At 35.9% G+C, this 25,639-nt stretch overlaps 1 protein-coding gene and 1 long non-coding RNA gene across 7 annotated transcripts in view; one reads left to right on the top strand and one right to left on the bottom strand.

Moving 5' to 3' along the window:
* Window positions 1-24,241, bottom strand: part of CBLB (Cbl proto-oncogene B) — a 200,278-nt gene extending 176,037 nt beyond the window's left edge. For 3 of the 6 annotated variants that reach the window (XM_077118496.1, XM_077118499.1, XM_077118501.1), the window contains exons 1-3: window positions 23,780-24,241; window positions 22,623-22,803; window positions 9,247-9,497 (exon numbers count right to left, since the gene is read on the bottom strand). In XM_077118496.1, coding sequence (XP_076974611.1) covers window positions 9,247-9,497; window positions 22,623-22,790 — 419 coding nt within the window. In that variant the 5' untranslated portion in view covers window positions 22,791-22,803; window positions 23,780-24,241. The other 3 variants (XM_077118497.1, XM_077118498.1, XM_077118500.1) reach the window with 3 other exon arrangements.
* A 67-nt stretch (window positions 24,242-24,308) lies between these two features.
* LOC143648441 (uncharacterized) lies at window positions 24,309-25,303 on the top strand. The gene is made up of 3 exons (XR_013158552.1): window positions 24,309-24,536; window positions 24,639-24,817; window positions 24,917-25,303. It is a non-coding gene; the product is annotated as an uncharacterized LOC143648441 (long non-coding RNA).
* Window positions 25,304-25,639: the final 336 nt, after the last annotated feature.

Raw genomic sequence — 25,639 nt, 5'->3', positions numbered from 1 at the left:
TATGCCCTATAGAAAACCTTTAGAAAAAAAAAATTAAAGTGCTGGCAGCATCTGTAAAATGAACTAATTTTCTAAATTTCATTAATGCATTTAAAAAAAAAAAGATTAAGGTAACCTGTCCCATTTTCTTAAAGGAAAAATCCAACCTTGTTCATCTAAACAAATCAAAAGCTTAAAAGTCATATGAAACATTTCAGAGACATACACACAGCACATAGATATATACATATAAAAGCATATTTGAGAAATGAAGCTTTAAATAGTCCTTTACAAGCCATCCTATAAAAAAAAATTTTAATGTCGCACTGTCTGACAAAACAGTTGACATGCAATATTGACACTGATTTCATGAAAATGGGAAAGTACTTTCTTTTCACAACAATAAAACCTACTAATTGTTCAAATGTGTCCTCCTGAAACAATGTTGTAAAAGGCTTTACACTGTTGATAACAGTACCCCTCAGATGCCAACAGCTGCAGGCTCAGACGCACCAACTGGCCAAGAGACATGACGTAGAAATCTATTGCATATGAATGCACATAACTCCTGCTAAGTCACGTAACCACCAGTCATTTCAGCTTCTCTAGATAGAAAATGGTACTGGGAAACTCACCACCCATCTCTCAGTACAGTCACTGATAACAAAGAAAATTAAATATTATCCTTATAATACATAATTTTGATCTTTTATACCTACTGCACTGGTTATTTGAGGCTAAACAAATGTACAAATGTATAGTAGTCAAGTGAAGTTTAAGAGAATGAAAAAAGGAAAAAACAGAATTGTCTTCTCTTTTAAAGGATTATGAGCTCGAGGTAAAGCAGTCTTAGTGTCTTTGTTCCTTCTTTTAACAAGTATTTGTTCCGGAAAGCCACAAAGGACAAAGTAAGTTTACACTAAACAGTTATCAGTGTTGTTCTGGATAGCCAATATATCTCCCACATATTATAAGATATTTCCAATATATTCATTAGATATTTCATGCTATCTAATGATAACACATAGTATCACACATAATTTTATTTATTTATACATATTAGTATGGCAGAACTCAAGATTTTGGTCTTACTGGCAATTAGAAATAGTGTCACAATATCCTTACTCTTATTAAGTAGGATTCAACTCTCAGAACTTAGGACAAAATTACAATTTTTGGAAAGAATGAATGTATATATGTTGGGAAAAAATTCTCTTTGGGCTTCACATTTTTGCCAAATCTTTTGGTCAGAATGAGTGTCTGTCTTTATTTGGGGCCATCTTTTCAAAAATGTTCATAGAGCAAACCAGTCTTGGGCTATGGGGATAGTGTTTCCCTCTGGAACAAAGAGAAGGCTTGCTTACTGTCGAATATAGTAAAGATAATGTTTCCTTCTAAGACAAAGGTCAGGCAAGATTAATGCCCATTATAAAAGATTTGGTTTCCCTAAACTTGGGGATTCTTCTGTAACATAACCTACTGTACAGGCAGGTGTCACCTGTCCTTCACATTATCCCATAGGAACTGGGGGCCAAGGACCCAATACAGATGATGCCTAATTCTATGCTTTGACCAAAATTCTCATGTCATCTGCCAGCACACTATTCACAATTCTTGACAATATATTTTTAAATAAGCCCTAAAGCCACATTATGCCATAAGATATCTTGAAATAAACTGTCTGTAGATATCTGATTATCTATTTTGACAGACACTGGAGATTGACTCAGTGCCTTTTCTCACCTCCCCTTGTCCCTTACCTTCCCCTAACAGCAAGGCTAAAATTTAAAATTTTAAATAAAAAAGACATCTTTGTAACTAGGGGCAACAAGTAATCTAAGAAGATCTAAGTGCAATCTGCTGGAGGAAGCAAACGGAGTAACAAGTTTCTGTGGCAAATATTTTATCTGTGATAAAAAGAGGACAGACACATCTGGGGCTGCCCTTCCCTCTTCTTGTGTCTTCTAGCCTACAACATATAGCTCTGCAGTAGGAATTCTACAACTATCAGATAACAAGAAATGGGGACAAAAGCCAACCACTAAGGAAAAAATATTACAAGGCTTAAAAGAACTTGGCTCCTAGCAGCACTACTGAAAAAATACATAACCCTATGTATGTAAACTATTATTATTTCCCAGCTGCTTAAACAATACCATGCAATGGGTTGACTTAACAACAGGAATTTATTGGCTAATGCTTCCTCCCAGAATGCATATCGTTGAGCGCTGGGCAATCTTCAGGTATTCTTGGTTTTTCTATCACATGGCAGCATCTTCGCCTTTCTCTTCCAGGTTACACTGACTTCCAGCCTCTGACTGCTCCCACTGGCTCCTCGCTCTGTGGCCTTCTCCAAAAGGGCCTTAGTAATAAGATTAAGACCCATCCTGATTCAACTGGGACACACCTTAAAGGAAGTTACCTCATCAAAAGATCCTACTTCCAATTGGTTCACACCTAAAGGAACAGATTAAGATTAAGAACATGTTTTTCTAGAGTACAAAACTCCAAACCACCACAGTTAATTATGTTATTTTTAGCCAAACATATTCCTAATAGGAAAAAATACAATCCATGTTAATAAAACACCTTTAAGATTTTACTGTCAAAAATGAGATTAAGATTTATGCCAGGAGTTGACAGACTACACCCACGGGTTAAATCTAGTCTGCTACATGCTTTTGTAAATAAAGTTTTATCAAAACACATCCTCACGCATTCATTTATATATTGTCTATGGCTGCTTTTCTACCTCAAAGGCAAGGCTGAATAGTTGCCACAGAGACCACTTGATAAAGTCTAAAATATTCACTATATGGCTGTGTACAGTTGGCCAACCCATAGTTTAAGTCACCCAACGTGACACTTTTAGAAATAATGATTTGTTCTCTCTTGTTTAAACTAAAATCTTCTAATCAAGTCCCTAAAACCTCGATTTGAAACTACATTTATTATAATAATTTATACAGTATTTCCCTATTAAAGATGCAAAATGAAGGTGAAGGATAGCCTTCTCTATGCTACCAATATGGAAAACTCTTTCCACCTTTTTTTTTTAATTTGTAATATAAAAAGGTTTGTAAACAGATTTAATGATGATGATGTAAGTTACAGCTAGCTATTTTAATTAACCCTCCAGAGTTTTTCACAAAATAAAAGAACAAAACAGGAATTCTTAATCCAAGGATAATTTGAACGATTATACTATGATTTTTAACGAAATATATACATTTGATAATTTTTAAAGGGAAGTGGCATTAAAATCAGTGAGTGTTTTGTTATATTATAACAAGGTACAAATAAATCCTCTTACACCAATACACAAATGAAAATTTTATTAAAGACAAATGTTTAATTCACCATGTATTTCAATATATGCATAGAAATAAATCAATGTATAAATTCATCAGGCTATTTATTATAAATCTGACAAACTATAAAAATTATTTGTATTATAGGCCCTTCCAAAATACAACATTAAGCAATTTTGTTTGGCACTGCCTTCTATGAAAGCAGTCTTACTCTTTTATGACAACTACTCTAAGGAGTTTTTTCTTTCCTTCCTTTATATAAATTCTACGCTTCCATATTTGGTTCCGCATTTGTGATTGCCTGTGAAAGTCATATAATATGATCACAGATGTTATTATATGGATCAGATATTCGAAGTAATACATTTCAAAAGAAAAATCTAAATTATCTTTTAGCTCCTCAAAGACTCTACCTAATCTGTCTTTATTATTTTAATCTATACATAGATACTTTTTAATAACCTCATATTAAATCTGCTATGATTAGCACTTGTCTATAAAAAACTGGTACACAAATGCTTACCCAAACAAGAACTCATACTTAACAACACTGCAGAATACTTCTGGAGAATACACACAAGTCCTATTTTGTGTCTTATCAATTAGCATTGAATGATGACCTGTTTGTACTTGTGGAAACTCCACTTCTTTGTTAAATCACTGAAAAATAAGACCCTTCTTGGGCTAGATTTCCAAGCATTCCTCAGGCTATAGGATCATCACTACAGCTTGTCTGTTTCATAAACAGGCTTTATTTAGTTTTCCAAGAAACTGCAAGGGAGCTTTCTTTAACTAAATAACAAATCAACCGCTACATGAAAGACAGCATTCATCAACTTTCTTTGTGGGAGTATTGTTATTATGAAACTAAAACCAGGGATTCTTTCTTGAATGCTTCTGGATTTTAATTATCAAATTTGAACACCTCCAGATATTTACTGAAAGGAAAACATTAATTTTAATAACCTGCCTTAAGACTGAAAAGCATAAAAGACTGTCATCCATAAAGCCATTTCAGTCTTGTGGGTCTCCTTATCGTCCTATAATACAATCTTATCATCCTCAGGAATTTATAAACTTTTAATAAACCCTGATCTGCAGAAAAAATATTCCATTTTTAAATTAAAATATCATGTGTGTCTAATATATAATCTGAGTTGGAAGAAATGAAATTGCAATAAAAATTTTAAAACCTAAGAAAACAGAGGTTAAGGACATAGTGGTATTTACACAGAGCAGAAACATGTAAATAAATAAATAAAATAAATAACAAATAAATAGTTTAGGGCTAATATTGTTTTATTTAAATGTCAATATATACAGTAGTATTAGTTTTAAATTTCATCTGAATAATTTTGTTTTTCTTTTTATTTTGGAAAAACAAGCACTAAAGTGGAAATTACTGGCACAACCCCTTTCACTTAAAAGAAAGTCAACAAGAAAATTATTTTGTATCTAGTTGGCAAAGCAGCAGAGAAGAGGTTAGTGAACTACAGGGTGCCATAAAGTCCTAAACACTCAAAAACTCTGCACGCTCTCACCTGCCCACTCTAACAGACTTTCTTTGTTTCATTTTGAAAACGTTTGTCTAAGAAACTCTGTGGCCTCTACTTTCATGGTCTTAAGGAAATGAGCCTTTTCATTTACAAAGGTTGGAAAAGTATAGGCACATCTCTCAAATGCTGAAAATATGAATGAAGGCATTCTCATCAAAGCTAAATAAACTTTTTATCCATTAGTGATCAGTCAATTTCAGAAAGATGTTCAAGTTTTCTAAAGAATACTTCACTTTCTACCCACAGACACGCCCTAGAGGGTAGCCTCAATTTGCCCTGTGAATCCAAGCTGCATATTATTTTTAAATAAATGCTAATATTTTAATCCCTCTAATCTTCTATTGAAAGGAAAAAATTACTAAAATGAGACAATATAGAAAAATTAAAATAGCAGCTGAACATGTTTACATTAAAACACTTGTATTTAAACATGATCTGGAACATATTTTTCTACTTGTAACTTAACCTTTATCCTCATAAAGTCAAAGTAATTGCAATTTTCACTATTTAGTAAACACAAAAAGAGAAATGGAAAGACTTGGTTAACTTCAGAAATGTGAATTTATTTTAAATGAATATAAACCATTACTTCTTATGCATCATTATTAAGCCACAGGTATTACATAGACTGGAGATCATTCAATACACTACCAATTATTTATATAAGACAAAACCTTCCAAGGTTAATTCTCCCATGAATGATTATTTTAATAAAAAATACAATGTTTTTACTAGAATCTACACCTGGGTTTGAAAAATTATGAGACAGTTACAATAGCTAACTGTAGCATTTAGTCTGAAACAACCAACCATAACTTAGTCTTATGATGATGAAATGTCTGAGGCGAAAATGTTATGAATATTCAATAAATAATTTTAAGACTGAAAAACATAGATTGGAGGCAGGAACCAACAAAGAACAGTTGGAGCAGAAATGGCATCAGACTATGAGATTTCGTTGCTTCGCATCCTATATTCTGTAGGGATAACTCTTTCCTCTTGTTCTTCAAAAATATACAGAAACCCCTATGAGAAAATATGGTATTTGATGTAGCAGTAAAAGCAAGGACATCAACCTGTCATTCCAGTATTAATGAAACTATTATAGAAAGTGCGAATTATACATACAGGTCAATCTCTTTTAGCAGCAGACTGAAAATCCATGAGGAATTTCAAGGCTACTATGATGACCATATACATGTATTTAATCAACATGTGTTCATGTGTATGTAAATTTAAACATTTAAATTATTACAACATTATTCTTTGCCCAAAGCAATGATGTGATACAGTGGTATGAAGAAAGCAAGAAGGTCTGTTTGCTGCTTTGTTTTGTTGTCGATCCTGAAGTTGTTATCATTGTCGCTACTGTTGCTTCTGATTCAACTTTTAACTTACCACGCATCTTTAATGCTAAAACGTGCTTTGTACACTATCTCATAAATAACGATAACAAGCATATGCTTACTTATCGATGATATGCTTACAGCCATAAGCAGCAAGTACAGTGATTTGTGATCCTTTAGGGGGAAAAGTACTCTGTTAATTTAGCAGAGTATACATTTTGTTTGCTTGTTTGACCAAACGGTCAATTTTATACTTGTCAGCTCTACCTCCCTTCACACCCATTTTGATTTTGCCACTAAAATTTAAAGCAAAATAATATGAAGTTTCTCTTTTTTGAGCAAGGAAGTGCAGATAAATTCTCCCTTCTCTATACAATCCCTATCCCTACTCCCTGCACACACGTGAAGTACATGTGTGACAGAAATTAATATATTTCCTGGAAATGCCACAGTTTAGACATCCAACGGAACAAGTGCTAACTCAGTGAAGGATCAACTGTTTGTAGGAAAAAGACTTGCAAAAAGAAAAAGAGGCTCACCAAAAAAGTCAAGTGAGGAAGGCAGCCACCGCATTCATTTCCTTTACCAGAAATCATGATTCCACCCATACTCAAAGTAAATTGTAAACGCTTCCACTGTCATTAACATCTATTTCTGCAGCAAATAAATATATTTAATTATAATTTCTACATCTCTTATTCTACATAGGATTGCAGTAGCTAGGAAATACACTGAATGCCATTTATTATATTTCTTTATATGAAATTGCTTTAAAACTTCAGGCTACTCATTCTTTAGGAATCTATTAAAACAGAGGCAGTTCAAAATTGATGACTGAACATTTTCCTTTCACCCTTACATTTAAAACAAGTCCACAATGAATATTATTTTGACATAATTTAAGTGCATGGAGATTAAAATAAACATTTTGATTCATGTAGGCATCTAACATAATTTTCTTTAATGAAGTACAGAATCACCTGCAGCAATACTGGTTTAGTCAATTAACGCCAAATTACTACTATTTTTAGTATTACTATCCTTCCCTTTTACCTTAATGACCCTAATGTCCCTAGTGAGCTACTGGCAGAATCAAAGAAAAGACTGTTCAGAGAATTTATTATATCACCAATAATCAATATGGCATGAATGTTAGGTAGAGTCATTCTAGAAAACAGAATACTCCATTGCCTCACTACCACAAAAAAATTGGGGAAGTTTCCTTTATGCTACGTAGAGCAAAATGTCCAGGGCTCCCTGTTTCATAGCACAGTTTACTGAGTTTGCTAGGATGGTACTAAGAGAACCTAGAAATGAATATGTACAAATCCATTACTACTAAAAGAAACACAAATAAAAATTTTATGTCCTTATTAATGTGTACCAAGAATGATACATTATGATTAGACATTTAACAAATGTAAGTTTGTATAAACACAGCTGTCCTCAGAATACTATCAGGAAATGGAACATGAATGCCAGTAAAATCCAATTAGGACAGAAACCAGTAAGTTTTGTCTCAAGCTTCCATCTAGGAGAGTATTAAAATATTACTTAAATATACAGAATTTACAGCTGCCTCATATGATCAATCAGTATTATGCAACTGACCAAAATTTACAGAACTTTCCCATGAAATACTTTCACATAAAAATATCAAAATCTGTAAATGCAGCGGCAACCATAAAATATTTCTTGAGTTAGAAAACATTTCAAACTTCTAAGGAATTTATAAAAGAGGAATATAAGTTTACCACATCACGTATTACTATATCCAATTAAATCACTATATCCACTTAAGTTCCTAAACTAGAAATTACACACCTTCTTAGCACCCTGATACCATAAAAAGTAAAATTTAATGGCTTGGTTTGCTGGATCAAAAAGAATTTCAGAGCTTAAAACTGAATAAGTATAAAGCTATTTGTAAAACATACTTTCATTAACTCAATATAAGAGTAATAAAGTGAAAATATAGTTATAACATATCTAGCATCCCTTGATCTTTGCCATTCTTGAAATGTCTGTATTAAGCAATGAGTTTGATATTTCTCTCCCTTACTTTGGTTTCCTGCGGCAATTCAAATTCTATTTCTTAGTCCCAGAGAGAGAGCAAAAAGGCTACTCGACGATCTATTATCCTCAAGATAAGTAAACTGTGGCCCAAAAGTATTAAATGAAACATCACAATTTCATTTCATAATTGGTTAGACTTCAATAATTATATTGGGGCTCATCACTAACTCATTATAGAGAAATTATAAAAAAGTAAACATTGATGCCATTTTATATTAAGCAGAAGATATTCCTATGTTTGGATTAGATGGTTTTACTTGCTCTGGCTATTTGGACAGCATTCGGAAAAAACTCTCATCTATAGATCTACATTACTGAATTTTTTACTATATGAGCCTATATGTTATTAGACTAAGACTAATTTTTCAGACCTGAGAGAAACATTAAAGGTTTCTTAGAGGTTTTCTAATATGTAAGGAAACGAAAATCCAGAGATGTTAAGTATCCTCCACTAAAATTCATCCTAAGTAATATCTGTTAGACACCTTATATATTTTCTTCCAATCTGGAAAGCTAAATAGCCTATGATTTCAATAAATATGCTAGATTTATTTAAAATATCACAGAATTGGAAAATGCTATAATTGTCTGTATTTGGTTTAAGATAGGTCAGACCCCAATGAGCACTTCCTAAGTCAAGAAACCTGGCGGTAAAACGGGGACTCACATGATATCACTTCAATCCACCTGTCCTAAGATCACTTTCCCACTTAACAGTCAAACATGAGGACTGAAGCTACAGCTACCACCCCACACATCCAATCCAGACCACCTTACAGGACATCATCTCATGTACTAGCTAGTATCATAAATAAATTTATATAAAATCGCAAGGTCTAAAGAATGTGAAAAGTAAATACACAAACTGAATGACATTTCCTCCCAAACAAATACATGAGAACATTTATGTTAACTATGAGGCAAAAAGCAACATAAACGACCTTAACGTAAGGGGAAAAAATCATTAAATGTTCTTACCTGTCCTGTGACTGCTCTTCGTACATTCTCTCCTTGCCTTCCTTAAAGAGTCTTATTGCCCGTTTTGACTTTTTCATTAGACTATCAATGTAGATTTTAAAATATTCATTCTCACTGAGTTGGGCAAGTTTCTGGTTGTCATCATATTTACTCAATATAAGTCGCAAATGTTGATATGTATCAGGCAAAATATCAAGTATATATGGTGGGCTATTTTTCAACTGAAGTTTGGGATTTTGGCACAGTCTTACCTAAAAATAAAGACAAAAATAAAACTTTTTTTTATGAACCACAAATATTGTCTTTCATAAAAAAATAAAAGAAATGTATAGAACTATATACAGTTCCTTCACTTTCCATTATATAAATTATATTCTAAAACTATTACTTCCAACCCACAAAGAACTGGCAACTATTCACATCTGTCTTAATATGATTAAATCCTATTTTCTTCTCCTCCCATGGTCTTTTCTATATCATACCCTCATTTTCAACCTCTAACGTTCTCCTTCTCTCTTCTACAACATCCAATTGTTCATAACTTAATAAAACTCCATTGTGGAAATAACCGTATGCCAATAATATATATTTTTTTAAAGAAAAATGAGGAAATGTATCCTGTCTGCTGGCAACATTTAAACATTATTTTACTATTTTGAACTCTCAGCTAAGGCTCTTTCATAAATTTTAGCTAATGTTTTGTCATATTGTTCTTGAACCCAGAATAAAATAAAACAAAGAGGTATAATTTTAATAACTGAGTTATTAAATAGTAAGTAGGTGTCAAGTTCAAACTAGTCTTTTCTACTTTCCCATATTTTTTACCATCCCCATAAACACATGTTACATAAACAGTCCAGTCATCCACTGGGTGCCACCAAATCACTGGGGCATTCTGGGCTACCTACAAAACTGAAGGTACCTCTGGCCAGAAAAAAAAAAGGGTAGTGAGTTAACTACTACACTAACTTCTATATGTTCATGTGATTTGTCCAAGAGGAAGTAAGGCCAGTTCATTCTCATCCCTCTACCTGGGACACAAAGAGCACGCCAACAAAAAAAATATTTTTAGTTAAATCACTGGGAATTGTACAAGAGCATAACTGCCTCATGATGCAGCACCCTTCTAAAAAGCAAAACTTAAATATAAATGGACAATTTACTGAGAAGCTAATGAAGCTGAAGCTTTCAGGGTCTCTCACATATATGGCTCTTTTCCAACGTCCTGATCATTTATTTTCTCACAAAATTTTCAAGACTAAGATATTTTAAGCCAAATTGGTTAAGATCACTGACTTTTTGCACTATAAGTAAATTATTGAGTAGCACTAGAGTGGTCACAGGTGTTTTAGGAACCTACCTAATCATAATTTGGGTTGGAAATACATTTATTTGGGCTTAATGGAAGGTTTATGAGGTACACGGTCACTTGTGTAAAGAGTTGAATTACTGTCAGCAGTCCTGATAAAAGAATGGCTTCAAGAAAATGTCAACCCACCATGCCGACTAGACCAGGCTGGGGACAAAAATGTCAAATTTGAATTTGCCAATTTGAGTATGTACAAGCATTAGAAATGGGTGGGCACTGAAGAAAATCAAAGTATAAAATGTACAGGGCCAAAAGCTAACCTAGATTACCTCTCTTGATTTCCTAATGTTTGAAAACATGTTTTCAACAATGTTTGTCTGCTTTTTAAAATGTATAATTTGTTGTAACTTTTTCCTCATTCTAAAGAAAATTCAATTTTGTACCCAATTTTTTATTCGTAATTTTGTATTCTTTTTCTTTAAAAGGACCCCTCCAAATAGTGTAAAGTTTCAGGTTTCACAAAACATGATTCACTCATAAAAGTATCTGAGCCAAAGAGAATTTAGTAATAATTTCAAGAACCACAAAAACAATACATCAAGTACACAACAAAATGGACAAAGTACCCTTCTACATGATCTCTCACTCACTTCATTTAAGAAATTTACTATATTGCTTTTTGTGGGGAGAAAAATCTGGCTCAAATTAAACAAGTATCAGCATCTAATTTAAGACAATCATTTCTCACATTAGTCTATCTAGTACAATACCATATCTTCCTCTTTTTTATGTACTGTGCCTAAACTAGATATATCTAGCCATTCACAATTAACAAATGAATGAAAGGGTGGATGGATGGGTTGATTCTAGAGTACTTCATGTGTATGTATTATATACTAATAGTTTGATTGTATTATTTCCTTTATTTTCACAACAGAACTCTGCTAGTATCCTGGTTTGAAATTGTTATACACCCCAGAAAAGCCATGTTCCAACACTGTGGGGTAGGACCTCTTGATTAAGTGTCTCCATGGAGATGTGGCACAACCAATTGTGGATGTGATCCTTTGATTACATTACTTCCATGGAGTGTGGTCCCACCCATTTAAGCTGGGTCTTGATTAGTTACTGCAGTCCTTTGAAAAGAGAGATATTTTGGAAAAGGACAGTTGCTTCAGAGCCAACACAGACAGACATTTGCAGATGCTTAGAAACAAACAGAAGAAGCTCACAGAAGAGGCCACAGGAACCAGGAGCTGAAAACAATGAAACCCAGGAGCAAAAGGCCAGCAGATAACACCATGTCCCTTCACATGTGACCGAAACGCTGGACACCAACAGCTTTTCTTCAGAGTCCTGGTATCGTTCCCTGGATGCCTTAGTTTGGACATTTTCATGGCCTTAGAACTGTGAATTTTTAACTTCATAAATCCCCTTTATAAACACCATTCCATTTCTCGTATATTGCATTCCCACAGCTTGAGCAAACTAAAACTGCTAGTTTCAAATTAATAAAGCAATGGTATAAGTTGTCTAAATATGAGACTATTACTTTGCTATCCCAAAGAAATGCTTGTAAAGGCAGGATGACATCTCACTTATTAAATAATGTCAAATTTTTACAACAAATACTGTGAAATGTACCAATAAAGCTCCGCCTCCTTTTATTTTACGACATTTTGATACAACTAGAGAAACTCTTCCTGACTTAAAGATTGATAATATCCCAAATACAGTAATAATATAACAAATCCTGGCTGAAATGGATATAGTTTTTCAATTCACTTGACTAGAAGATGTATACACAAATTTCAAGAATAAAATCAACAACAAAAGCAGGCATGGTTTAAACTCAACAATATAAAGTTTAATAAAACATGTCACAGATTGATAAATTATCATCTTGGTATTAAGAGACCAGGGAGTTTCAACTTTATTTTCTCTACTGGTGAATTTTTTTAAAGAGAAAAAAACTTCTCTGAGGCATTTTTTCAGGCCTTCCAAATAATTATTCTTTAATAGATTCTTTTAAGTTTTACAATTTAAATTCACTATTTGCTATGTCTTTTATTCTCATCTGCTTTATTTAAAACTGTATCTAGGAATTTATTGCTTAATTCAGTAAAATTATTTGAATAATTACTACATACAAGGTACAGCGCTTAGTGCCAGGAAATTATAGATGACGAGAATATACTTCCTGCCTCAAGAAGCCTGGCAGAAGAGACTCAGGTCTCTATAATTAACTTTGGAGCAATGTAATTCTCGCTATAAGGGATCTTAGAAAAAAATCTATCCAATCCATTCATTTCCAGATAAAGAAACTAAGAACTACAAAGGTTAAGAAACTATTATAAAACCATTAATCCAACAAAACAGTCCATATCTTCTGAATCTCAGGCTGATATTCTTTCTAACTACGTCACAATTTAATTAGAAGTAGGCATATAATTAATGATCACTATTGTCTAATTCACATTTTTTATTTTATTCCATTTGCAAATTGGCATGAACTTCAGGACCCATTTGTTAATTTAGCAAATATTTATGCTAGGCACTGTTTCGGGCCCTAGGAAATTCAGAAAGGAATAAATCACAGGCCTGCCCTCAAGGAGTTGTCTAACGGAAAAGACTGGTGGCTTAAGAAAGAATTACATTTAAGAGCTGTAACAGAGGAGTACTTAATTAACACAGTAGAAAAAGAGACGCTCACTCATTTTTTGCTTGGCGTTGTCAAGAAAGGCATACCTAAATTTTCTAAAAGTAACCTATGAAGCAGACAGGTGTGCAAAGACTTAAGAAGCACAAGAGAGCATACTGAGGTTTAAATATAGACATTCTAAAAGATGGGTTCATAGGAAGCCTGTAGGCAAATGGAGCAAGATTTGAAGCAGGCTGCGGTCAGTTCATCAGGGCACTTTCACTCCACAATTTTCTAAATTTGCACTTGGGGAAGTGCAATATACAATGCTGAACTACTATATACAGCTGAGCATGAACTTCATCAGTTGGATAAGTTTTAAACCCTTATGATTTATGACAGCTCCTGCTGAATAAGGAAATTATCCGCTTACCACAAGGTTCAAGTTCAGATTCAAATGTTTTAGACCTCTTCTAGAAATATCTAAGTCATGCCACAGAATGAAAGTTTGTCCCAAAACAGAAGAGCTGCCTCAAAGAGCAAATCAACAATCAGCCATACTGCACAATGAAGAAATTTGAGGCACCAGCTGGTACCTAAAAGTACTGGTTTATTAGCAATATTATTCTTGTGAAATAAAAGCTAAAACATTTGGTATGGAAATTAGGCTGAAAATTCCATTATAATCATGTAGCTTAAAGGATTTTAGAGCTAAAGAAGATGTTGAAGATCACCAAGTCCAACTCCCTCATTTTCACACGGGAACTCTAAAACACAGAAATGGAACATCACTGAGCTCACTGCTCAGAAACTCAGTATCTGGACTTAAGAGCAGACACTCTCTCCACAACAGTAGACAGCAGCCTATTGTCTGTTACAGCCATTTAAGTGTACTTTAAGATTTTTAAGCAGACCTCTCCGTATGTATCTACATTGTATCACATAAAAAAAAAATGCCTAATACATATATAACATCTATGTATTTCAATAATACATATTATCAAATGCACATACATAAAGTATATATCCAACTACTATTTCAAAGCAAAGGCACCAACAGAAAAACAAGATTTACTAATGCCATAAGATTTTTCAAAGCCATTAATTATTCTTGGAATATCTTTGCATGTAAGGAGTTTCCTGCCTTGTGCCTTAATTAAAACTTCCAGCCAAAGGGAAATAACAGAGCAGCAAGGATACTCCTTGCAAGCCAGGTTGAAACCAGTCCCTTAAATAAGAAAAGAAATCCTATTAAAGTCAACGGAAATTTGAAGAACACAGAATTGTACCGATTCTACTGCAGACTTTCATTATAAAACACATCTCAGTTCATGGAACATTCAGTTACACTGAATCAAATGATATTCCCTCTAAGCAAAATATGCCATATTTCTAAGAAAGAATGGAAAGCTTGAAATGTGTCCTGCCCTACCTTCCTCCTGTAAATGTTATAAGACGTTTCTTACTGAAGTTACATAAAGAATGTAATCATGACTAAAAAAAAAAAAAAAAAATCTAAGAGTTATTTGGATTCCTTTCATTTTATTCAGCAAATTATCACCGTGAACTAAAGCATAAAAATAATGCAAATTTTTTTCTACAAAGAATATTAATTGGATAAAAACAAGGAAGTTAATGTATTAAATTGATCATGACTCTAGTATACACAGATATAGAATTTGGGTAAAGCTACCAATTCCTTTATAGTTTTCAATGAAGATTTCATCAGAAGATTGATATAAGGAATACTATTATCAACTAATCGTAATTAAAATATTAATTACGCATTCATTTATTTATTACGTTTTTTACAAAGGAAAAAGAAACTTCTCTAAGTGTGGAGAACACACCTGTTTTGCTCACTGATCTATCCTGGAGCCTAATATGGAACCTTGCATATAATAAACTTGCAATAAATATTTGATAGAAGTAAGGAAGAAAGGGAAGAAGGTGCAAAATAAGGAAGGGTCTATCAGAAATATGACGATACTACATAGATACACATATACTACATAGATACACAGAATAGCCATATATCCATATCCATATTGAATAAACCTGTCTAGAAGTGGATACAAAATCTGGAGAAGAATAAAACATTGGTAGATAAAATAATATCAAATATCAGGGAAAATACCCTTTTTTATTTACTTCCCAGGGAAAGAAGAAAATATTATTCCATGAAGCAGTGTGTTTGACTCTCTTTATATTAAGAACATAGATATTATAATCAAGCACTCCTAGCATGTGGCCCTCCCACTTATGAGCTTTATAACCTTGGGCAGGTTTCCTCTTCTGGAAACCAATCAGGGGGTTAAATTCCCAGACAAGGAAAGGTAGAAAGCTCTGCAAACCACCTGTCACACAGCTGGCACTCTCCACTTTAAAGTTATTTCTTGTTCTTCCCATATTTTATATTGCATTGCAACAAGGCAAAATTCCTCTGGGTTTCTCTTTTTTTTTTTTGCACAAGTAAACTTCAACCACTTTGACCACTTATTTGGGGATCATAATGACTTTTAAAATTCTTTTAGTTCATAGTTTTTCATATTAACTGAACCCCTACAAAATCTGGTATGCTCTATAAAAGAAAGTAGGAAGTAAGGCTTCTAAGCCCAGTTCAATACTACTGACATTATGGTAGAATCTTCTAGTTTCTTCATACCCAAGATGCAGGGCTAAGATATTAACAGGCAAAATATTAACTGTTTTTGTTATTGCTGTTGGAAGACAGCATAAGCAATTTTAACAATTATTTATATACTGATATGTTAAAAAGTTATACAACTTAGTCTGATATTTTTCATAATACTTCTCTGGCTACAAGGAGTAAATTAGCAACCTACAAATACATAAGAGACCTTAAATATATGCCCAAGCAAAACAGCACTGTAGGATCATTTAAGACACAGCATGTGTTTAAGATTATCTTAATATAAAGGATGAGAATTGGTTTCCATTTCAATGTTTTATTTATTTACTCACTCAATTGCCATATGACTAGTAAAAATATATATTGTTTATTCTATAACACAATTTTAAAACATGGTTTAAACATTCTAAGTTTTGTGGCTTACATCACTTTCTGAAAACCCAACATAAAATTTACAAATTCCCTCAAAACTTCTTCATATATTTGCTTGCTTCCTTCTTGTCACAGAGGAAGTTACATTTGCCTACTAAAGTTAACCCTTCTATTTTCTTAGCCTTTACCTCCAACACTGTAACCTAGAACACCACTTCATCAATTAGTCCTTGTGATTTCTAATCACTACCTACATCCATTCCCATCAATCTAGAAACCTCTCCTATATCACTTTTGAAAATGTAAACATTATTTCAACTCTGCTTAACCCACACGCTATCAAAACAAAACTTCTTTTCACAAGTTGTTGCATTTCTAGAACAATTTTAACCACCACTGTGCACTCATTTAATCTAGCCCCATCGTGTAAGTCAAACTACTCTGTACAGGTCAACAGTGGCCTCCTAATCATCACGTTCAGTGACTTCTTAAATTTTCAACCTGCTTTATTTTCTCTATAGAATTACAATACTTCCTTCTTGAAGCTCTCTTTGCCCAGTAAATCATGTGTTCTGCTTCATCTTCCACCTCTCTGAACACTGTTGTTGGCAGGCTTCTCTCCTTCTCTGCCCTACTGCATCCCCACACCATTTCCAGTCTCTGACTTTTTCTGCTCTCACCTTCTATTCTGCCTTAGAAATCTCATGACATCCATAGCTTGAAATGCTACCTCTATGGCCATATCTACAAAATACGTTTCTGATTTCAACTTTTCTCTTGAACGCAATTTTCTGACCTCAAAATGGATTTTGCTCTGGCATGTCAAATTCAACCAAGCCAAAAACAAACTTATCATACAAAACTCCCCAAGCTTCCTCTTTTTCTTCCTACGTTTCTTATCTCATTAATGGCATCACTGCCTTCAGAATCAACCAGGCTGAAAACCTCAAGAGTCACTTTCACTTCACTTTCTCTTTCATCCTTTATCTTAGAAGGGTCATAAAAGCTGTAGAATTAATCTCCAAAATGGCTCCAAAATTTGATCCAACACTTGCTATATCTACTGCCAAATTCTCTAGCTTGGTCCTTGTGGTGGTCTAGAGCTGAATGTCCCAAAGAAAAACAGGTCCTTAAATTTAATCCACTCCTGTGGGTATGAAGCCATCATAAGTAGGACTTTTAATGTAGTTGCTTCAGTTAAGTGTGGCCCACTTCAGTCAGAATGGGTCTTAATCCTATAACTGGAATTCTTTATAAGCAGAAAGAAATTCAAACAGATAAAGCATTGGGAAGCAAGAAACTGAAATTCAACAGAAGCTAGAAGACAATGGAAAGACCAGGAGAAGCAGTCATGTACACCGCCATGTGGCAGAGGAGCCTAGGACCAAGGATCATGTGGCCAGTCTGAGGACACCAGTCTGAGAAGACAGCAGATTGACAATGCTTAATTTAAACTTTATCTTAGCCTCAAAATCATGAGCTAATAAGCTCTCATTGTTTAAGCCAAACGGCTGCGTGGTATTTGCTTGAGCAGCCAAAGAAACTCAAACGATCCTTCATTATTTTTTGCTCAGACTCTTAGGGGTGGGGTCAAGGATAGAGCTATATCTTTAAGCTCATGATCATTTTCTTTGAATTTCTTAATCCACCTTTCATAGAGTCAAGTCAATAACCCATCAAAGCATGGCTATGATGTTTCCTTTCCCCGCTCAAAAGCTTACAATGCTTTTCTACTGTCTACCAAATTTAAAAATTCCTATCTCCTTAACAGGACATTCAAAGCCTCTAATCATCTTTCTATAACCTACCTTCTCTCATTCAACAAGTTCACTTTACCCATTATTCCTTCAGCCTAATAAATCCTCCAACTCACTGGAATCCAAACCATTCTCTAAAGAATATCTGGATAGTGCCTCCTCCCTGCTTTATTCTACACCAACTTTTCACTCCTAGCAAGCAACATTCACCACCACCCTATGTCACAGCACTTTATTTATACTATATTATAGCATGTATTATATTTGACTATAAGGCATGGTTAGTTATAAATGCCTTTTTTTATAAATGTTTTATAAATATTTTAAAATATTTATAAATGCTTTAAATGAATGATGAAATCAACATATAATATATAAAGTAATTTAGAAAGAAAGGAAGAAGGTGATTCAAATTCTGAATGGTAACAATTTTATGAGCTAACAGACTACTAAGTGATTAGAGCTCCCAATAAATGTATGCTTTCTATCACAGGGATAAACCAAGGTCACTCTTAGTAGGATTCCTTTAAATCTTTCACTTTATCAAAAGCTTTCCCCAGAAGTTACAAGTGGAAAATTGGGGGATCACGCCATTTCTTGCAACACAATTACATATGAAACAAAATTATCTAGGCATTTAATGTGCTTAAGCTCCTGTCCAAGAGTAATAGGAACCCATGATCCTGCTAACATGGAAAAATGTCAATGAGGAAGAGGAAATACATGATAAGGAAAAATTCAATTAAATTGTATTTCCTAAGAAGGTAATATTCTCAAAACCAGCAAGCTCAAACAATAGGCACCCAAAACCAAGGTTTTACTCTACATGTAATATTTTTCAGATATATGAAAAATTCACACAGAAAAAAAATACTTACTACTACTTTTTAATATCTTTTTTATAACCCAAGCATCTTTGATTAACAAACTATATAACACATTATGGTAACAATGATGGTAGAAAATGAATTATGTTCCAAGCCTGAAAAATGTACTACATGTACTGAGGGGAAAAGACAGGAAAAGGCTGTCTTGCATCTTTACTTTTTAAGTGCTTTTAAAAACTCTTTCAGGAATGTAATTTCAAAAATGACAAGGATAGCAAGAAAAAATGTAGGCAGGTGTTCAACTTGTTTTGCTCTCTAGCATCAATTAATTAATTCTCAATTTCCCAAACATCCGTGTATACTCCATACATTTTAACATCTATTAGATGGAAAATTCTTTCTTTATTTTCCATCACCAGGCCAAGACTCTTGTGAAAATCATGCTCAGGAACCTCACATCAATAAATCATCATTCCTACCACTCTGAGTAGCAATCATTTCCTTATTCACACCTCCGCATTTCCAACAACAGCATAACTATGATGTTCCTAAAAGCAAAAGAATCCAGATAAACAACTGTCTGACCCATGGCCAACGGCAGATGGACGCTGTCCACTCTGTTCCTACTGTACTTCAAACAGACCCATATTACAGCCCTTCCCATGCTACATGGCAATTATCCCTTTATATGCCTGGTTCTAAGGCTACTCTCCAAGCTCCTTGATGGGACAGGGGTGGGGTTATATCTTGCTTAATTTTGCACCCCCAGTAATAAGCACTTAGTAGGAACATAGTAGGCCCTCAATAAACACTTATTAAATGTTTAAGAAACCCTGTCTCTAATGTACCTTTGGAACAGAATCCACATTTTGGGTGCATTTGAACTTATAATGTATCCATGACTAACAGTTCTATCACTGTATTAGATAGGGATCCACCGAATTGAGGATTTGGGGCCAATTACAGACTTACACTGACACATACATTTAGTTAAGGTCAGAAAATATATTTGAATGGGATGCTTTTGGATAGCCTAGTCTTCTTTTTCTCAATACCTGTACTGTGCTATTGAAGGAACACAAGTGGGCAGTTATACTCTTCTACTCTCACTGGCCTAGTACAGGAAGCTTACCCTATGAAAGCATAATAACCAGCTGAAACTGAAATTTCAGTTGACCATCTTACATTCTAGAGCCCAGAAAATGGTGAAACTACACACTAACTAGATATTTCCCCTCAGTCTAAGACTGCTTCATTATGATCCGTAAAATAAGTTCTTTTTCAGTAAGTTTTTTTTTCAGTAAGTAGCTGAGACACTGAACTTACAGTTTGTTTTCATATTGTACTTCAAGGATCTGCTCTGAAGAGGTTTCATAAAGAAAAGATGTTAACTATACACTTAATACTCCCTTTTTACATAACTACTTATCACACTTGAAAGTTATTTTCTATTATTTATAGGCTTTAGTAGTTATTTTACAAAACACTTAGGTAATGTGTCAAGGGATTAACTTTTGGACTAATAATAAAGCTCCTGATGTAATCATCAGGACTATGTTCATATTTTGTACCATTTCCTTCATCACTGACAAATATGAAAAGATAAACACACAGGACACGCTTTTCATTACACAGTAAAATAAAGTATATTGCCAAGTAATAATTATCAATACCTTTCTCTCGCTGTGCTATAAAGTAGAAATAAACATACAGAACTTCTTAATAAAAATTCACGTAATTTCCCTCCAAAAAAACCCATGATTGTACTCACAAATAAACAAAACAATTTTCACCTTTGACAAATAAATAATAAAGACAAACAGAGAAAGTCAACGCAATATACCTCTCCCAACACCCACACCCACATTCCACTAAGTGGAGACTTCAGATAATAAATTTCCTGGTGACTCAAGTCTCTCAAGCAGAGAAGCTAAACACAAACCCACAAAAGGGTTAAAAATAAAAACAATGGTGGATGCTTAACTCATGAATAAATAATTAGAAGTGGATAAAACTTATGCTAACCACGACTTACAGACAAAAATCATGCACTTCATTTTTTGTTGCTTTAAAAGTAATCACTTTAGAGTAGACATGCATAACCACTTCCTCATATAATAAAATCATTTTTATCTGATGCTCTAGTAAACACTCACCAATGTAGAAATTTTGACCACCCAAAGGAGAGGGTGAGGAGAGAGGAACAACGCCCTGTGTAGACTCTGATCCATTTGTTGCCCAATATATAACAGATAAGGAAAACCCTTGAATTCCTTTTTTAATCACCAACTAATGACTTAGGCAATGTGAGTAATCTTCAATTGCATACAGAGTTTGGATTGTGCGTGCCAAATATATTCAATTTGCCCAAGTACATACTCCTCATTCTTAAGTATCCAATGCTAAAATCAAAACCTGACCCCAAGCAGCAAGTTGCAATGTTCTGACACCATGACATCATTCTGTCTGGAACACTTTAATATAACAATTTGAATAAATTGGCAGAAGCTTAAATAGGTCACACTGAAGCCCCAAAATATGGGTATTTATCTGGCAAAAATATTCTGGCTCTGCATTTAGCACCACCAGCTACAGAACGACATGTCCATCATTCATCTATCCATCTGCACTTTCTATACAAATAAATGAAAATAAAGTAAATCTTGTCACCTTCCTGTACTGCTAATACTACCAACAGTGGCTTTTTGTGGTCAATATTTACACTCAGTTCCAAACCAAAGCAAAGGTGAACACTGCCACAGGATTCCACAGTGGCTTTAGCAAATCCCTACAGAAGAATTTTTTTAAGCCTCCATTTCTTCTCTTATGAATATATCAAGAACTCTGGTTCAACAAAATTTATAATGAGCCCTAAAAATCTATTAAAAAAAAAAAGCCATAGGGTGCTGTGAACCTTTACCAATACATGGAGATAGGGTTAATGCTTCAAAAGCAAGAGACATTTATTTTGCACAGCAGCAAGCTACACTGTAATTATATTTATTGCATAATGTTACTTAGTAAAACAGGACACTAACAGCTATAGTTTTCTGAGTTGATCCCTGTAAGGCATTCCAGGTGCCTTTTAACTGGACTTTCTGAGTATTAAAATCCAGCTTAATTTCTTCTTGTGAAATTTTAGTTCATCTGAAAGCAACCTGCAAAAACCACAGAGGTTTCTGATACTCTCAGCCCCACCATTCTCAACACAAATTTTCCTTTCACAATAAACAATGTGCATCAAAAAGGTTTCCTGTTTAAAATGGAATAGTAGATGAAAGAAACTGTAACTTTACCATTAACAATAACAACAACAAAAGTTTCTTAATGAAGATGAATACTGCTTCCTTCACTTAAGGGCTAATTTGGTTTTTTCCCAAGTAAATAATCTTAGCAGCATGCATGTGGTTGTCATGAACGTTCCATCGAAGCTTTTCTCAAATTCTTGTTTGTACTGTTTTTAATCTAAGAGTCACACAACTTCATACAAGACAGAACAAACACCTCCAAACTATTCTATGGCCATGTACCAAGAAAAAGCAGCCAACAGTAAAAGCTTTGCATATCTGAGTCATATAGAGGAACCTTGAACCTTGAAGGGCAGGACAAAAGGTGAAAAAAAAAACAAAACAAAACACAAGTCTCTGCTTTGAATCCAACTTTTCAAAGCACACAGGGTAGGTATAAGAAAGAGTGAACCAAATCAAAAGATTGTTGCCATGCAATATTTATTAGAAATTAATAGTATAAATAAATCTAAAGAAACCACCCTCAGAGTGAAGAGAACTATGTACAGGCATGGTCAGAGAGTGCTCACCACTTTATCCATGAGTTTCCAAGTTTTCTCCACAGTCCTGCGATCTGCTGCTGCTTGCTTAGGGGGTCCAACCGCATCCTGAATAGCATCAATAATGCCCAAAATTCGACCTTTTCGGGGATTTCCTCCTCGACTGCCAGGGTTTCTGCCATTCATAGAATTTGCCATCTGGATCTTAGTTCTTTGAAAAGCAAACAGAAAAGGAAAAGTTAGTCGGTCATGAAAATATTTACCCAACAGAAAACTAAACAGTCTAACTCATACCCAGTAAGTCCTCCATCAATGAGAACAAAACCTAGAGACCCAGATTCAACTTTCCGAAGAGCATTTACAATCTCAAACTTTACACACAGTAGGTTCAGGGATTTACCTTCAGAATACTAACAGTTAAAGATGAGTCCTCCTCACATTTCAAGTTGCAAAGGCTTGATTAATACCCAACTCATCACAAAAAAGCAATTTAGGATGCCTCCAACTAAAGAACACAATGTTCTCCCGCTCCCGGCCTTAACCCCCAAAATCAACCGAAGCCCAGAGGCTTGAAGATTCACTAAGAAGGCTCACTCTCACTCTGTTAGATTTTGCCTCGTTATATAAACGTAGAGATTATTCTACACAAGCATAAGGGACACGTCTCTTGTCAACAAAGGCTTAGGACTTGGATTTTCCCCGCTAAAATCGCCAAGTACTGAAACGCATACATTTCTTTAAACATAAGCGGTTGAGAGTAGTTATCCCCAAGTTAAGAAGTCAAACCAACCAACCAACAAACAACAAAGCCATTTTAAAAGAGAGAGTGAGTGACTGACAAGAAAGAGCAGGGAAAGCAGAAGAGTTCACTTCTTTCGCTCCCAGCCTTAGGTCTCACCCAAAGAAGTGGGAGTGGGGGTAGGTCCAAAGCTTTGTTTCGGGACTTCTGCGCCTTCTCCCGGCTCAGGCCCCTCCCCTGCCACTCTCAGACCACAGCTGGGGGAGGAAGGTGGACAGAGAAAGGACAAAGTACCCCTCGCGCCTCCAGCGCCCGCAGCGCCATCCGCCTCGGGCGCTCGGGTGGGCGCACCTCCCAGGGTGGTCTGCAAGCCCAGCAGCGCGTCACCCTTTTCTCCCTCTTCCCCCCCCCCTCCCCCGGCCCTGCCCGGGTTTCAGTAATTAAATACCCTTCTTCAAACTGTGACGGCGGCGGCGACAGCAGCTGGAAGCCGGGGGCTGTCCCCTCTTCCGCGGCGGCCCAAGCCTGGCTGTCCCAGGGTCAGCCAGCTGGAAAAAAAGCGTCGAGGGTCCCTGGCGTCCCGGCTCCTCCTGGCCCCTCCGCACGGCCGCTGTCCCAAGACACACGTGAGAGTGGCTCCGACTCCACACGCCAGCAGCCCAGGGTGCGTGGGTAGCCCGGGCGGGGAGTGTGTAATCGCCGTAACACTGCGCTCGCGAGGAAGGAGCAACCCAGAGTGCAGGCCACCGAGAGGGGGAAACGCAACAGTTACCGTCAAGGCAAATCCACACCCGTGCTCCCCTCCCGCCTGCCGCGGGACGCCGCAGCAGCGCTAGCAGGAGGAGGAGACCACTCGCTGGACACCCCACCCCAGTAACATGCACTCGGAGACCCGGGAGCGGGGAGGAGTCGGGGGCGGGGGCGCGCCCGGCTGGGCCAATCCCACGCGCCCGCGAGCTGCCCGACAGCGGCTGGCTCCAATCGGGGGGAGACGCCCGTCCTCCTCGCACTAGCACCTCCTCCACGTCCTCCACCGTACACAATGGCCCCAAAGGAAGGCCGACTCTCCGCACGTCCCAGATGAAGAGGGATCGCAGGAACTCGGAGGGACATGGCAGGGCCTGGACTCGCCCTGCAACGAATATCGTACAGGGAAAGGAAATGGAAGAAAGAACGCAAGGCGCCAGTGAGCCGACCAATAAGGGGTGGGCAGGTGGGCGTGAGCGTCGGAGGGGGAGCTAAGGAGGACTGAGGCTCAAAGGCGGGACTTCCTGCTCCGCTCACCTTCCTTGTCTTTTGTTTCGTAGCAACAGAGTAGTGGCTGTAGGGTGTTGCTTCTCTATTCTGGGCGTGTCCAAGGCTAAAGAAATTCATCTCCCTAGGGCTGCCAAACTCTTCTGCACAGGACGGCAGCCAAGCAGGTCTAAGGCAATGCTTCTCCTTGACTGTTAAGGAAGAGCAGCAGTCACCAAGCTGTCAAGATGAAGTATAAACCTCACCTAGGGTAGGCTCAGGGTAACACACCTGATTGCCAACCAAAACTTTCTAAATTAATGAGCGTTTCCCTTTTACTGTTAATTCCCAGGGGAGTTGCAGATCGCACATCAAGATGATGGAAAAAAGCAAATAAATTGACAACACCGGCCAGATCTGTTGTTATGCCAGGGCAGTACAAGAACTAGGTGGTGGTGAAACACACAGAAAAAAGCAATCATTTGCTAATGTACTTGTTGCACCTTTTTAGTTAGGACAAGTTTCTGCATAAATGACTTGAGAGAAAACACCATTTGTATTTTGTGTGAGTCATCTTTGTTCTACACAGATTTCTCTTTCCTGAAAAAAACCTTCTTGTATCTGCCATTCACTCCCAGCATTTTTGTGGCTCCGTCCCTTCTGCCCTCTCTTAAAAGGCCCACACCGGGCTAGTCTTAACAGGAAAATAACCACCCTGCTGAGACCCTTCTTTTGAAAAGATCGTAGATTAAACAAATGCCTTGCATTTGTTTTTCCCTACCATATATACTACTAACAATTTCGGAACCTTCTTTCCATTACAATTATAGTATTGAATACACTTTTCACTTTGGGCTGCTCAAATACTGTGATATTTTGCTTTGTTTTATCTCTACTCTTTCAGTAGCCTGTTAATGTGATAAAATGTTTTCCCAATGGTTCTGACCATTTTCTAGCTATAAACGCTGACTGATTATTTAAGCCTCCTGAGTTTTTATGAACTCTCTTTACAACTTTAAATTCTGTTGGTAAAGATTTCTGTTTGATGGGGGAAAAGCTGCAATGTCAGGTGATA

This window comes from Tamandua tetradactyla, chromosome 10, assembly GCF_023851605.1.
Source record: "Tamandua tetradactyla isolate mTamTet1 chromosome 10, mTamTet1.pri, whole genome shotgun sequence".
NCBI lineage: Eukaryota > Metazoa > Chordata > Mammalia > Pilosa > Myrmecophagidae > Tamandua > Tamandua tetradactyla.
The sequence above is the reverse complement of the archived record's forward strand: the minus strand, read 5'-3'. Positions and strand labels throughout refer to the sequence as shown.